General features: G+C 39.4%; 1 protein-coding gene across 5 annotated transcripts in view; it reads right to left on the minus strand.

The window, feature by feature from the left end:
- TBC1D19 (TBC1 domain family member 19) overlaps positions 1–17042 on the minus strand; it is a 111706-nt gene that overhangs the window by 86355 nt on the left and 8309 nt on the right. For all 5 annotated transcript variants that reach the window (XM_077815776.1, XM_077815775.1, XM_077815774.1 and 2 more), the window contains exons 2-4: positions 10878–10950; positions 6874–6919; positions 3738–3813 (exon numbers count right to left, since the gene is read on the minus strand). In XM_077815776.1, coding sequence (XP_077671902.1) covers positions 3738–3813; positions 6874–6919; positions 10878–10950 — 195 coding nt within the window. The remainder of the gene's footprint in view (positions 1–3737; positions 3814–6873; positions 6920–10877; positions 10951–17042) is intronic.

Below are 17042 nucleotides of genomic sequence, written 5' to 3' on the forward strand. Positions count from 1 at the left end.
ATACATCATAGTTATGCCATAATCATATCATAACAATATCTCTATGAAGAATATGGGGCGTAATGCCACACCAATTAGCTCTCACCTGCCCTTTTCCTGACTGACTCAATCTCTGTCCTGAGGCACTCCCTCATTTATATGGCCCACATGCCCTCTCTTAAAAAACAATTAGTAGGTAGCTGACAAGTCATAGGTGTACTGGCCCTGCTCCCTCTTAAAGGACCAGCATCATCCTGTGACTGGCTTGTTGAAGAAGTGTATTTTAAGGAAGGATTTGAAGGGGATTAATTCAGGCAAGGTGTTCCAGGCACAGGTGTCCACATGAAAAAAAAAAAAAAAAAATCAACAGAGGACTTTTCCCATGCATACTCATTCTAGAAGAGAAGCTGCCATTTCATGAGCAGAACTAAGATATGTAAAATACTAATATTTGTTATATATGCTTTCATAACAGTAACTACATCAGTGAACTCACTGGCATACACATTATGTACACATTTGTCTACCTTACAGTATTTAGTCCATACCAGGAAAAACTATTATTTTCAATGTAAGTAAATGGATGTGACAGTTTATTAATTATTTGTTGAGTGCTGGCAGTATGCTATGTATTACACAATACACAGTCTCTGTCCCAAAGACCTAACAAATAATTTAAAATACAAGACATTAAGTTAATATACACTGGAATGAACAACAATTTGACAGAATAGGTAGAACAATGACTTGTGAACATTACTACAATACATTTTAAGATGGGGTGAGTTAAACACACTGTGGCAACCTTAACTCTGAAGGTCTGTGATTTGGAAGGAGGGCGGTTGTCTTTGCATAGTCTTTAATGTGGAATTTATCATTACAGATAAAAGCAAGCAGTTGTCTCATTGGGTTGAACACTATTCAGAGCTATACGCACAAGAAAGAAACAGCACCAGAAAATCATTGGACCAAATACCAACTCTACAGATCATGCCAGAGCTAGATGTGGAGCCCACTGTAGAAGAGCTAAGCAAGGCCATTGATTTGCTATTGAGTGGCAAGGCTTCTGGAAAAGATGGCATCTCAGAGGAAATCCTCAAGTGCAGGAAAGACAGCCCATTACCATATCTTCATCAGCTGCTACTTAAATGCTGGAAAGAGGGTGAGGTACCACAAGAGATGTGTGATGCAAACATCACCACTTTGTATAAAAATAAAAGGCAAAAAGGGTGACTGCAACAACTACAGGGATATCTCGCAACTAAGCGTAGCAGGAAAAGCTTTCTCAAAAGTCATCTTAGTGTGCCTACAACAGCTGGCGAATCATATCTACCCTGAATCACAGTTCAGATTCAGGGCTGGAAGATCAACAATAGACTATTTTCTCTGCATCAACTCCAAGAAAAATGTAGAGAGCAAAACTGACCATTGTACATTGCCTGTGTGCACCTAACCAAAGATTTCAACACAATCAGCAGAACAAGTCTATTTGCAATACTAGAAAAGACAGAATGCTCACCAACCCTGTTAAGTCTTATACATTCATTCCACAACAACATGAGAGCAACTGTCCAGTTTGATGGGTCCACTTCAGACAGCTTTGAGATGAAAAGTGGAGTGAAACAAGGATGTGTTCTTGCCCCTACACTCTTTGAAATCTTCTTCTCGGTACTTTTGAACTGTGCGTTTAAGGACACGAAAGATGGAGTGTATCTTCACACAAGATCAGACAGGAAATTCTTCAACCTGTCCTGATTTAAGTCAAAGACCAAAGTCAAAAAGGTGCTAATCAGGGAGCTTCTATTCGCTGATGTTGCTAGCCCACAATGAAGATCTACTATAAGAACTCATGGACTGCCTTTCAAGTGACTGTCAGGCATTTATTTGCTCTTGTGAAAGTAGAATGAATTATATTGAAATTATAATTCATTAAAGAAATGCTACTTGAAGGGTTTGTTGAAATATAGTTGTCAGGAAAAGAAACATTAAGGAGTGTGAGACAATGGGTCCTCAAACTAATTAACTTAGAGATCCTACTGAACTAGGAGATTGGTAAACGTTAGTATGCAAATAAGATATGTATGTATATTTGTCAGTTTCTGCTTTCTTTTGTCTCTTATGTTAAATTGGCTTTGGCTTAGCTGTATAAATAAGTTACCTTGAGCCTCAGAGAGGGGCTCACATCTGGGTGCATTAGCAAAGCGCTTTGCTAATAAACAGAGTGGTCTGACAAATTATGTGAGTCCTGAATCTGACTTTAACACTCTCACCATCAGCATCAAGAAAATGGTTATATTAGGAAAGGGGGTTTCACAAGATCCTTCAATTACCTTAAATGCAAACCAGCTAGAAGTAGTCCAAAAGTTCAGCTATTTAGGTTCTACAGTGACCACCAACCTCTCACTGGATGAAGAGCTAAATGTTCGCATTGGAAAGGCTGCCACCACCTTTAGCAGACTAACTAAAAGAGCATGGAACAACTCAAAGCTTACCATCAAGACCAAAATATTAGTGTACCAAGCTTGCATTCTCAGCACACTGATGTATGGTGGGGAAACATGGACAACTTATGCTCATCAGGAGAAATGGTTAAACAGTTTCCACCTACGTTGTTTATACTCAACACCAAATGGCAGGATAAAGTCACCAATGCAGAGGTTCTTCAAAGGGCAAATGTACCAAGTGTGACACCCCTGCTCAAGCAAAGATGACTGTGCTGGCTGGGCCATTTGAGTAGGTTAGAAGATGGATGCATACCCAAGAACATGCTATAGGGGGAGCTACCAGAGGAAACAAAACAACAACAACAATAGGACATCCCAAGCTTCGCTATAAAGACACATGCAAGCAAAATATGAAGGAATTTGGAATTGATCCTGACCAATGGGAAATCTTGATAAGTGATCGTAACAAGTGGCACCATTGTCTCAATCAGGGTATCAAAGTCCATGACAGAAGCTGGCTCCTACAGCTTGAAGAGAAAAGAGCCCGTAGGAAGCAAGCAGTTCCCAACCAAAATACATACATTTGCAATAACTGCCAAAGATCATGCAAATCTCGGATTGGACTACTCAGTCACATGAGACATTGCAAACAATCTACATCATAGGCTTCAATTCCCACAGTCTCTCACAGATGAAAGGATGCCAGTTTAATGTAGAATTTACTGGTAAAACATCATGAATAAATCAAACAAGGAAAGTAAAATATTCTCTCTGTGTTCAAGATCCTTTTTTGATCTGTCTACCTGTACCCAATTTCCTCTTATTCTCCTATGTGTTCACTTAGTTCCTTCAGCTCTAGACTTCTGCCTATTCCTTTTACTATCCCCTTCAGTTTTCTTCATACTGGATAATAAATCCGTCTTGTCTATTACCATCACGTGGGACAGCATCTTTATCCTTTTGCACCCATTTCACTACCTGACTCTTCAAAATCCCACTTCATTAGCCATAAATTAAATGACAAATACCTCCTAAGCTTTTTTCTAAATCATATTCCATTCTGTGAACCATTCTATTTTCCACATCTCTGTCACACTCATTGATTACCATTGTACCCTACTTCAACCACATTCTACTTTATCTATTGATGCTTCCATTGTGAAATACAACATATATTCATTTTTATACCAAAACACCTATAAAAGTTTCATTTTTAAATGTACAGTGATTTTTAAAAATTGTATGGTAGACATATATAGCATAAACTTAAAATGCTCTAGTTGAAAACAGACAGATAGATTGATGACAACCAACCTGTGCTTTCCTCATGTAAACTAAGGGTTCTTTCATGTGCTCAGGGGGTGCTGCAGGATGACATGGTGAAGGGAACCTTAAGAAAATAAAATTATGTTTTGAATGTTCAGATTCTTATTAAATACACTGAAGAGTAAAAGACATCAGAGTAATCTTTGAACAAATTTTCTCATCTCTATAATTATTTTTAGAAGCAGTACAATATATGCATTAATCATTCTAAAGCCATGGTCAAACACCAAACGTTTAAAAAAAAGAAAAAAGGATCAGTATCAATAAGTGAAATCCCAGTTCCTATCTTTGCATTATAGGTATTCACACTCTTAATTAGAAAAGAAATAGCAAAGGGTACTGTAAATGTCTGGCATGGTTGAAATGTGCACACTCATAAACCCAAACATAATTTCTGTCTTTGGATAAGACAATGAACAATAATTTTGTGGATGGTAATCTAAACTTGAAAAATGGGATTTCACATAAAAAGCAGTCTCTTATCATCTTACTATGCATGTAGAGTACTTCAAGGATGTAAAATAAATATTCAAGGCTGTAGACAAGATATAACATAAATAGAACATTTTGTAAAAACAACAGTTAATCACATCACAAATATTCATAAAATAAATCAAATCATGTTTCATTAAATTTTTAAAGCAGTATTACAGAAGAAGATAATTTTGTGGCTGTTTAGACATTTTTTTCTTTCCAGGAAACTGTATTTCTCAAAAAAACAAGTTCAGTCTGTAACTTGATTAGTTTTCACAACTGAACATCTCCAAAGTAACTGCAGAATTTTGGAGTGCCAATCTCAGCGAGCTTGAATCTTTAGCCATAAATTGCATAGCAATAAAAACATGAAAGCACAGGAAGAAAAGTAGCTGGTGGAATGAAGAACTGTCTAGACAAAATGCAAAATATGAACACCAAGAGATGCATTTCATAAGTAAGACAGACAAGCAAAGTCCTGCAAAAATATTAGTAAAGAAATAAAAGATAAAGATTAGGGCTTCTAGAGAAATACCTTTCGTAATTAAGAAAAAAATGTCTGTGCTTTACATGGTGGAAAAACTGCAGTGACTGAATGTAACCCTGGGACCCCTTAGTTCAAACTGGAAGAGGGCACATGAGATGCATAGTGTTTTACAGAGATCCTCTGGATTGGACACATGCATGATTGTTCACCAAAGGGTAACATGCGAAGTCTCTACCGAGAGCCGTTAGCCCACTGGCTGTCATAATCATTGCAAAACATATGTAAAGATAATATTTAAAGAATTATGTATCTAAAATTACTCTCTTAAGATCTTTGAGTTAAGATGGGTAACCAGGAGGTGACTACCTCAGAAGTTTTCCTTTCAAGCAGAAGGTAACAGACATCTATCTCCTTGTCTGAGCATTTGTGTATTGTATGACTCCCAATGTATGCTTATTGGTTTACTAAGCCATACGTAAAAGAAGAGATTACCTACATCAGAGGAAATCTACAAGAATAAACAAACAACAGAGTGGGTGTCCTGTCTATGAATAAAGATAAAGGATTATTCTGCTATATATTGAAGTGCAAAGTGACAAACAGAATCTCGCACAAAGGGAGGCAAACTGACAGCATACTTGTCTCTCATGAAAGAAGGGTCACAGCTAACTTGGCTGTAAAGTGCTGCAAGGATCTGGGGTGAGCAATACTCTACAAAACATGAGAGTATATTGTCAATTAAGTCTAGGCTCTAGAATGCATGTTATGATTTTACTTAATATGTACTCATTTGTTTCCTATACTTCGTCTTAATACTACTACCACTTGAATCTCTACACTTTATTAAACTAACTTATATTTGATTTCACTATAAACATATCTAAGGGCGGTGTGTCAAGTGAAGAAGTGATCTGAGATAGAACTGGTAAGTGGGGGTGTACTATTTCTTTGGAAACAGCAAATCTGTGAATATGGAGTATGTTCAGTGGACCAGAATCTGAATGCTCCAGGGAGACACTCGGAGGGCTTGAGGGTTTGAGTGTTCCAATCGCTGACCTGCAAAGTGACAGCGCAGCCTGCGAGGCCTCGAGGGGAGAGTTTGTGTTACCCGTGGCCTGTGGAGTTGGAATCTGAGCAACGGCAGGCATAGTCAAAGCTTCTTCATGCTAAGGCCAGGTAGTAGTGAGGTACCTCACAGTCCTGGGTACCTCCAGGAATCCTCACACTGAAACAAGAACAAGTCGGCTAAACAGAGGTTCAGATGTTTTCAAGTGTGATGTAAGCAACAGCCATCAAGTTAGAAACTGACCTTGTGCACTTGGAGAAATATCAACATCTTAATACTAGAGCTTTTATCAGGGCTCTAGAAGATGCAGGGGGGAAAAGAAAATCAAAACAAGTATGTTCTTTTTCTGCTGCTTTGTCCCTCAGTTAATGTAATCACAATTTGTATTACAGCAGTGTCTTGAGGTGTCCCAAACATCATAGGGTGCCAGTGTTCTAGGTAATGTAAATGCATTTAAGAGACAGTTCTTGCTCCAAAAAACATACAATCTAAAGACAGACAAATGGTCTAAGACAGGAAGTAATATTACCCCATTTTACAGATGGGGAGCAGAGGCACAGAAAGATTAAGTGACTTGCCCAAGGGCAGAGCCAGGAATTCAACCAAGGTCTTCTGAGTCAGTGCCATAAGTAAAAGACCATTTTTTTTCGCCCTCAACATTTCAAGTACACTTATGGAAATAAACTCAACATCTTTTTATAAAAGCAAAACTAGAAAGCAAAAGACAAAAAAAAACTAGGAAAAAAAATCCAAAAATTGTATTTACTTCCTTGTTTGCTCACCTGCGTCTTCAATGGCATCAGTATAGATCTTGCAGAAGATGATCTTAGTGATGTTTTTAAGAGCCTAAGTGACTTAGGAGCCTACATCCCATTTTAAAATAAGTAGCTTAAGCACTTAGCAGCCTAAGTCTCATTGAAAGTCATCCATTTTGGGGGTAGAAAAAGAAATCTGTGATGCACTAAAAATACAGGAACATATTATACCTCCCTAGTGTGACATATACACAATGGTCTTGCAAATAATGCAGACATATCATTCAGACAGATATAAATGTACATAAGCATATATAATAAAAATACTGAATAAAAACTCACACATTGAGTTCACTATAAACAGCATTCTGAAGCCTCTTTTCCCATCCTGTTTAAATAAAAAAAAAGAAATTGGCAATCATTTCATAAACAAGTAAACTTTTAGATATCTGAAGACCGACTCAAGGGAACGTTTCAGATTCACTAAAGTTTGTTGTCTGCAATTCAATTTCACATCTACCTAAGTTCTCTCTCTTTCTTTCAGGCTCTCCCTAAAGGCACAGGAGGAAAGAAATAACTACACTAACAGAAGGTTAAAACACAGAAGACCAAAGTTAGAATTTGCACGTGCTCCCTTATCTCTGCCCCCTGGTTCAAAAGCTTGACAATACAGTCTTCAGTTACAGAATCACAGTTATTCACATATAATATCATATACATTTTAAGTGCAACCATAGATACACAAGTATAATATTGTAGTATGTTGGTTATTGTATTCTACAGGGCAAACGAACTCAAGCTTTTAGCATGCGTAAGGGACAATTTTCTGATTCAGAAAGTTGTCGTAACAACTAGGCAGTCATCCATTTTGGATCTGGTGTTGACCAACACAGATAATTTAGTTGCAAACACAAAGGTGGTTGGGAACTTGGGAGGAAGTGATCATGATCTGATAGAATTCAAGATCCTAAGGAAAGGAGGACATGAGAACAGCAAAACAAGGACACTAGACTTCAAAAAGGCAGATTTCAATCAGCTCAGAGAAATAGCAGGCAAGGTCCCATGGAAAGACCAAATAGGAAGAAAAAAGAGTTGAAGGGGGCTGGCAGGTCCTAAAACATGTAATATTAGAGGCTCAATATCAAGCTATTCCGATGCAAAGGAAAGAAAAGAAGAGCCATAGGAGGCCAAAGTGGCTGCAAAAGGAGCGTTTTAGCTATCTAAAAACCAAAAAGGATACATATAGGAAATGGAAGGAGGGACATGTCACCAAGGAAATATACATGGGAATAGCGGGACAAAATCAGGAAAGCTAAGGCAAAGACTGAGTGACAGCTGGCAAGAAATGTTAGAAACAACAAGAAAGGGGTCTTCAAATATATCAGCCAAAAAAGAAAATTCAGGATCGTGTGAGTCCACTGCTCAATGGAGGTGAGCTGGTTTTGGAAGACGATAGGAAGGCAGAGCTGCTCACTGTCTACTTTGCTTCAGTCTTCACACAAAAAGCAACAAGTGACTGGACAACTAGCAAAGTTATCATAAACAATAAAGGGGAAGGGATGCAGATTGAGATAAGTAAAGAATGGGTCAGAGATCTTCTGAATTAGTTCAAGTCAGTGGGACCTGATGCTATTCACCCCAGGATACTGAAAGAACTAGCTGAAGAAATCTCAGAGCCACTGTGTCACGCAGCAAGCGAACCCCATCCCATCTTGGGGCAGGGTGAGGGTATTTACTTCCCCAGGGCCGAGTCTTTATGATCACCCCTTGCCCTGGGTAGTGTGGCCTTGTCTTGGGCTAGTGGTAAAAGTCAATATGGCCACTCTCTCTCTCAGGGTTGTATAGCCTGATGGCTAGGGTCAGGACGACAGCCCCTTCCCACAGGGCTGCGGGGCCCAATGGCTCAAACCAGTATGATTACCAAGTTTGCCCAGGGTATATGGCCTAGTAGTCAAAGTCAGTGTGGCCTCCTGCCTCACCAAGGCCGTGTAGCCTAGTGGCAAGAGTCAGTAGGGTTGTCCCCTCTCTCAGGGCTGCGTGGTCAGAGTCAGGATAACTGCCCACTTCCGTAGGACTGTGTGGCCTAGAGACCAGAGTCGGTAGGCTGCCCTGTTCAGCAGGGTTGTGTGGCCTGGTGACCAGAGTCTGTATAGCTGCCCTTTCTCAGGGCTTTGTGGCCCAATAGCCAGAGTCAGTATAACAGCCCTCTTCAGTAGGGCTGTTTGGCCTGGCGGCCGCTCAGACAAATAAGTCATTATCTGGGGGGGGGAAGGAGTGGAGCGGCCAGGTAGGGGAACCCAGGCCCTCCCTGCTCCACCAGGTCCCAGCTCAGAGCCCTGTCAGTGGCAAGTATGCCCACCGCTGTGTCAGTGGAGAATCCACCTGAAACACGCTGACCCCACTGGGGGGGTGGGGTGGGGGTGGGGGGTTGCATACTTGGAGGATAGAGCTAAACTTCAAAGAGATCTTGATAAATTGGAGAACTGAGCTATAGACAACAAAATGAAACTCAATGAAGACAAATGTAAAGTGCTACACATAGGGAAGAAAAACCAAATGCACAAATACAGAGTGCAGGATAACTGGCTTGGCAGCAACACTGATGAGAAGGATCTGGGAGCTGTGGTTGATCACAACCTCAGCATGAGTCAGCAATGTGATGGTCTTGCAAAATAAATAAATAAATAAATAAATGCAATTTTGGGTTGCATTAACAGAGGCATAGCATGCAAGTCATGGGAGGTGATCATACCGCTCTACTCAGCATTTGTGAGGCCTCAGCCAGAGTACCAATTTAGGTCACCAATGTATAGAGAGGATGTAGAGAAACTAGAAAGGATTCAGAAGCAAGCAACAAAGATGATCAAAGGGATGGAATGCAAGCCACATGAACAAAGGCAGAAGAAACCGAGTATGTTATAAAAAGATGCCATAAAAAAAGATGGAGAAAAGTTGTTCTCTCTTGCCACAGAGAGCAGGACAAGTGCCTATATGACTTAGGAGTGGCACCCCATTTTCAAAAGTGAGTTAGGTGCCTAAGTCACTTAGGCACTTTTGAAAATTTTATCCCTAGACTTCAAAAATGGTAAGATCCCTTCTCTATAAAGGTATGTATTTTAAGATTATTGAGGATGGAAGGGTTTTTTCCTTTTGCAGACAGACTTCTGGAAAGTATTTTAGAATGTAAAGTTGTTTCTTAGAGAAATTCACAGGCATTGTACATATTAACAGTGTATCTTAAAATAACTTATATTACTTTTTCTTATTTGAACTATGTTATATTTTTATGCAACTATCCTTAACCAGTCTTAATAAAGTTCAGATATTACTTTCTCCAATTAGTGATTATATTTTTTAAAAAAAAATTGTTAAAGGGTTTCTTTAAATGTATTTAGATTTTACAAAATCTCAATAAATCATTCCATGATTTAGTAGTTTTACAGAACTTAAACTACAAAACATTCAAAAATTAAATTCCACAAAACAGGCTTCCCATCCGGCTTTAGTAAATAAATAAGTTTAATAAATACATTTAATAAGTTCCCACTAACATTTTTATTTACAACTATTATCTATTGAATCCCCACAATGATGCCTTACATAACAAAAAACAGACACAGTCACTGCCTTGCAGAGTTTACAATGTACTTCACCAAGGTACTGAAGCATATGCCTAACTTCATTGGGATTACTCACATACCTAAAATTTACCACATGCTTAAGTTCCTTGCTGAATCTCAATAATGTCTTGGGTGGACCATTACACATGCTGAATATCTTAACAACTTCAGTGGGACTCCACTCCCCTGTTGATGATCCCTTTGCAGTATCAGAACCTAAATGACCTGACATGGCAAGCAAAGACATGGCATGACAAGCATAGACAAATACTGAGGGTAAGGTAGTGTAACAGAAGTTACAGACATACGTTTATAAGGTTCTTCAAAGTAGGACATAATGATTCTTTTCTTCTTCCCCCCTGCACATACCAAAGACTTTAATAAAACCACAACAATTTTCGTAGAGACTTTATGCCTGGAAACTAGTGATTTGAGGTTGCATCTGCACAACTTTAACTTTGGCCATTTCTTCACTGGAGTAATTAATCATGCTGTCTTAACATGAGAAACAAATTAAATGTCCTATTTTTGTTCCATGAACTTTGCTCTATTTTAAAAGAAGATAATAGGAGCCTTTGTCTGCAATGCTTTCAAGTTCTGCTGGTTTGAAATTTTTTTAAATAATGTAAATTCCATAATCTGGAATTACAGAATATTACAGCTATATTTATTCACAGAAGTGTTTATACTTGTACAGATTCAGCAACTGAATGAACTATTACAAACCTGAGGTCTTCAGAAATTCCTTAATATCTTCCTTTAGTGATTCAAGTTTAATTTCTGGTTTGTGCAGACTACCCTAATAAATAAAAGAAAAAAAGCAGACAGGAGAGTAAGCTTTCTATTTTTAATTATGACATTAGACACATTCTTAGGACTACACAGGTAGAAGTAATATGCACAAGATGAATGAGTTTCAACTGTTGTGGAAACCATGATCTTAAATTTTCTGAGTTCAGGGCATAAGGAATCTCAGCCATAACATTGCATTTGGAAGATAATAATGGGAGAGTTTGTCATACAAAGATGTAGTACATGGGAACTGTGAGTTGTAGACTTGGATATCGTAAAAGAGAAAGGAGCATATAAAGATGAAAGAACATTAAAATACAGGCGGAAAATAGATTTTTTTATGCTCCAGAGGAACTGAAATAGCTTATTATAAAAATTTCCACAGCAACTCCATAATAATATAGCTCCCTTAAAAGAAAAAAATCCAGAGTTTGAATAAGCTTTGTCCAGACTAAACAAATCCTTTAGGGGCTGAAGCAGACCACTGCCAAACTTCCAGGCTAAACTCAAGCCTGATCTACACACAAAGTTGTACTGGTACAACTAATGGTGTAATTTTATATCAATATAATTAAACCAGTGCGACTTTTTGTGAGGACTCTCTTTTATATCAGTTTAAACCTGACATATTGATATAACTTGGACCTATAAATTTGGTGCTGCCTAAACCAATATAAGCAGTTTTAAATTGATATAAAAAAAAAAAGAGTCCAAAACAAAAGTTGCATTGGTTTAATTAAACCAATTTAAGTTACACCATTACAACAGCTGTGTAGACAAAACATCAATCTTAAAGATGAAACAGGGCTCTACCTGAGCCAGTCTAACTTCATTCCCAACCTAACCCTCCAAAAGCTATAACTGGCCTCTACCTAAATGAGATTTACAAACAGTGGTGGATTACTGCATTGGTTGATAGGGCCTGTGCCCCAGGGCCCAAATCAATTTGGCAGCCCTGCAGGAGCGCCGGAACTCTGGTCCCGACCCCTGCTTCCTTTTCTCGCTCCTCTCTTCCTCGAGGCTCCACCCCCTGGCCAAGCTGGAAAACAAAGCCTGAGGTAGGGTAAGCATATTCACCCTACCCCCACACAGAGCTGGCCAAGCCACTTGCGCCTCCCCAAACGGGCCCAAGAAGGGCCCCCTCCCCCCATACAGCATGGAGCTGACCTTCGCCTCTCTCCCTTCCCCCCCTGTACAGGGCTGGCCCGAGCCCCACTGCTCACCACCCCGCAAACCCAGCACACTCACCCCCCAGACCCTTTTTGGCAAAACTGAGCATTTGTCCCGTTTGCTCTTCCCAGTTTTGCCAAAAAAGTCCAAACAGCTGAGGCCAAAACGGGATATATGATCACCCTAGGCCAGGGGTTCCCAAACTTTTTTGGTTATGCCCCCTCTTACCTGGTCCGCACCCCACCCCAGGAGCCAGGGCCAAGAGTGGGACCAAATTTGGGGGCCGGGAGCAAGGCCACGGGAGCAAAGCCACAGCTGGGGCTACAGGCAGGTCAGAGCTGGGCCCCACCACGCCCCCCGAACATTGCTCCGTGCCCCCTAGGGGGACATGCCCCACAGTTTGGGGACCACTGCCCTAGGCTGTGGTAAGAGCCACTCAGGGAGCCTGGGTAACTGTGAAGAGCCCCAGACCCTCCACCTGTCATGGGTGGGCAGCTGTGGTGTCCAAGAGCAGCCCCTAACACTCAGGGCATGCCAACCAGGGCCGGTGGAGGGTCCAGGGCTCCCCAGAGTGGCCAGGACTTCCTGGGCAGCTCTTACCACAGCCTGGCTTCCAGCCAGGATAGGGGTGGGGACTTGGGGGGCCCAAATGTTCTTTGTGCCCAGAGCCCCAATAAATCTGTTTACAAACTAACAGTCTTCCAAGACCGGAGGAAACTTTACAATGTGATAGCTCCAGCCCTAGTAGGATCTACCCAACCACTGCTCCATCAGAGTTTCTCAGTTGGCAGCAAACGCTTTTGTGCGGTTTTCCCAATGTAAATATATTAGTTTAGTGGAAAGGAAAAACCAGCCCTAAAGACATACCCTGAAGTTTGTTTCTACCTTAAATACCAAGGGAAATACAAAAGGAAACTAGTTCCAATTACCTATTAAGTCTTGTACCAAGCAGTCCCCCACTCCCCATAACAGACAATTTTTTGCAGTATTGATCCTCTTCTATACATAATGGAATGATTTCATTCTGTAGCTATTTGGATGTATATTTAATTATATGTATTACTTAACTGGAACAGTTATATACATTTAGAACACTTGTAATCTTAAATGTATGGAAAACTTAAACATTACTTTCATTTACTTGAAGTTACTTTAATAGGAAACTCACGGAACAATAAAATAAGGAAAATGAAGCCCAAACATTCCTTAAACCTAATCTTACTTTGAATTAGTATCAAAATTGAATCTCAAAGCACATTTTGACAATTACTACAATAGTGACAATTACTAATTACTGGAAGAACACATTCTGAATGACATTAAACTTTCCATTCTGAATAATATTGTCTACTAGGTTGTTCCATTCATTTATTAGTTGAGTGATATGGGGGCAGGGAGGTCTTTCGTTTTCTTAAGTTTTCATTTCTGTCCCTTAGCAAAGCCTTGGGACTGTTCAGAATACTATGTTTTGGAGTATGTACACACTTCGTCCTAATAGCTCACATTTTTTTAGTCATGGGATCAACCTGCTTCTGTGTTTCAGGAGTGGATATCATACTCTCCTCACTCACCACCTTTTTCAGCTGTATATTCAACTGAATTGACTACATAAAGTAATAATGTGTTGACCATTTAATAGCTCTACACACTGTTTAAATATTTTCAGACTTCCATTTAAAGTCTTTTCTTCTTAGATAAGTGCCATGACTTTTGTATATGTTTAGTTCTGTTCATCTGGCTAGTTTCACACAAGTGCCAAATGTTTTTAGCTTTAATTACTGATATCTCCCTAATCATAACACTCTCTCAAAATGGTCATAAGAAAAGGTTCATAGTTTGCTTGCTAGGTAATTTATATTACAAAAACCCATAGAAGTCCAAGTGCTAATTTTGGTTGGATTTTAATTTATACTCCCTTTGCAGAAAAAAAGTTATGAACATGTTTGAACAAATTTTAGATTATAGAAACCTGATTGACGTTGACACCAATAGCCTTGTCTACATTTGAGCATTTCTACATTAAATTATGTTTGATAGCTAGGGAACAGTATAGGGGTAAAGTGAAGCACTGTTCATATACAAGCACAAATAATCTAGCAATTGAGATGGAAAACAATTGAGAGCAAGTAACAATTTGTCTCAGCTTTTAGGCAGAAGTAGGTCATTTTAAATTTGCTGGATAGGTATTGTAAATAATAATATTTGCAGTTTTAATCAACTTCCTAGGTTTCATTTGAAGATAGAAATTTACTGCTGCAAACAAGGTACACATCTGCAAAGAAATTCATGTGTACCTACATTACTAATAAAGATCTTCTGTGAATCAAACTTAAGTTGTTTCTGAACTCCTTAATCTGTTTAACGTATTCATAACTGTATTCAATTCAATTAAGATTCTTCATACTGCAAATGTCACTGCTGAACAATATAGACAAGAAGATTACAATCTCTATTAATACAAGAACAGGTCAGTAAGTTCTCGGTTAAATGAGATACATGAAAATAAATTTATTATCTATAATGAATCATGAGCCTACTATTATTTGATAGATTTTGGTATATAATGTTGCACATTACAGAGTTGATCACTTTCTAAATGCGAACTTTCATATCAGCGAAGTTCAGTATCAATAATTCTTTTAGTACCGAAGAAAAGATCAAAATAGTTGCTTTGATTATCTGATCTCACACAGTCTGTCCACTCTAGCTAAGCTATTATGTCTATCTGCCCTTCCTTTAGCCACACCCATCCAGGTAGTGTCAAGATCTTGCCACTTACTCCGCCAAAACTTTCCCAAAAAAGAGACAGCTCTCTCTACCAACACCACTAAAACTCTTGTCCAGGCCCTTATTTCCCATCTTAATTACGCAACCTTCTTCTTTGACCTTCCTGACACCCATCTCAGGTCCAGCAAAAAGCTGCTGATAAGGTTATCTTCCTGGGCAGTCATTCCAGTCACGTCACCCTCTTCCCCTTCTTTAATCAGCTCAAGCACTCCCCTGTCACAATCATATCAGATATATCTTTTTATCCACACTTTAAGGTCCCTTATGATCCTTTCTATCTTACCTGCCTTCTTCACTGGGCCAACCTCTATCACCCAGAAGTCTGCTTCTTCTACAAGCACCTTCACATATTCTTCGATGCTGATTCTTATACATGAAACTCCCTCTCATAACTTATCTATAAAGCCACAACCCTGTCTTCTTACAAATCCCTTCTCAAGACCCACTTCTGCAGAGATGCCAACAATAAATTGCAATCTGAAAATGGTCATGCAAGTGGCAATAGTGATTACTGGTATAATTAATATCACATTTTTTTATGTTTTTAAAAAATTACTCTGCTTCAGTTTTCATCTCTTCTTTTACTCCACTTCTCCCCATTGTCTGTCTAATGTCTGGATAGGGTTTTTCTACCTGTCAGAAGGACAACTTATGAATCTTCTGCCCCAATGAAATGCTCGGGCCTATTTTTTTTAAATTATCTATCTGTCCATCCAGCCAGATATTTTTATGGTTATAGTAGGTTCTGAGTGACTCACAATCATTAGCAGATTTTTATTACAGCTCAATGGAAGTGGAAATTCCATTTCACAAAAGTTTACAAGATTTCAATATCTGGCTTCATTTCAAATCAGAATGAAACCAGAAAATTTCATAATTTTCTGTGAAAGAAAAGTTTGGCACAAATTATTTCAGATCAAAACATTTCATTTTGATTTTGACTTTATTATAATACAAAAAATGCAAAAAGTCATTTCAAAATGAAATATCAAAATATTTCATTCCAAAAATGTCAAAACAGGGCATTTCAACATTGTAGGAACTTTTTCCCCATAATTTTTCTCCTAAACAAAATTTTTGCAAACTTGACACAATGTCACAAAGCATTTGATTTCAACGGAACCATATTTTTCAGTGGATTAAGACCCTTGTCAAAAGACAATGACGGCAAGTGTGCAAGTGTGTCAGTCCTCCATCTATTCAACAGCCCATTGGTTGGGGCACTTACCTGGGATCTGGGAAACCCCAGTCTGAATCGCTGCTCTGCCTGATTTGGAGCACTGACTTGAAGCCAGGTCTCCCATATCACAGGTGAGTGTCCTAATTCCCGGAATATGGGGTCTCTCTCTCTCTGATCCAATAAATATTTCAATTATTTATATACAGTGGAACAGTTCTAACAGAAGAGCTTGAGAGAGACCCACTCCATTACAGCCAATAGACTGGTGGTGAGGCACTCATTACAGATGTTGGAAACCTGTGTCCACATCCCTGCTCCAAATCAGATATGGGTTTGAATATGGGTCTCCCACATTCCAAGTGAGTACCCTGACCACTGAGCTATTGGCTATAGTGGGTGTGGGGGAGGAGTGTCTCTCCCTCTCATTTTTTGTGAGGGAGAGGCTGACCTGGCTTAGGCACCTAATTCCAGGAGAGGGTTCATGGTTGAAAATCTGAAGTAGTGCTCTCCAGCCTTTCAGTCAGGCACCTAACCCTCTTTGAGGATCTAAGCCTTCAGCCTTTCCCTTTCCTTTGCATTTCACTTGCAGCTGGCATAGGCAGCTGCCCCTTCAGTTTCCTGGCTTCTGAGAATCCCTTTCTTAAGGGTCTAAGGCCATGTCTACACTACGAAAGTACTCCGATTTCACAGAAGTCAATTTTTGGCTTTTTGTATAAAGATTGTATAAAGTCGAGTGCATGCATCCACACTAAGCACATTAATTCGGCAGCGTGTGTCCACAGTAGCGTGGCAAGCGTCAACGTTCCGAGCGGTGCACTGTGGGTAGCTATCCCACAGTTCCCGCAGTCCACTGGAATTCGGGGCTGAGCTCCCAATGCCTAATGAAGCCAAAAATTTGTCACGGGTGGTTATGGGTAAATGTTGTCAGTCAACCCTCCCTCCCTCCGTGAAAGCAACAGCAG

This window comes from Eretmochelys imbricata, chromosome 4 (genome assembly GCF_965152235.1).
Source record: "Eretmochelys imbricata isolate rEreImb1 chromosome 4, rEreImb1.hap1, whole genome shotgun sequence".
Classification (NCBI taxonomy): Eukaryota; Metazoa; Chordata; order Testudines; family Cheloniidae; genus Eretmochelys; species Eretmochelys imbricata.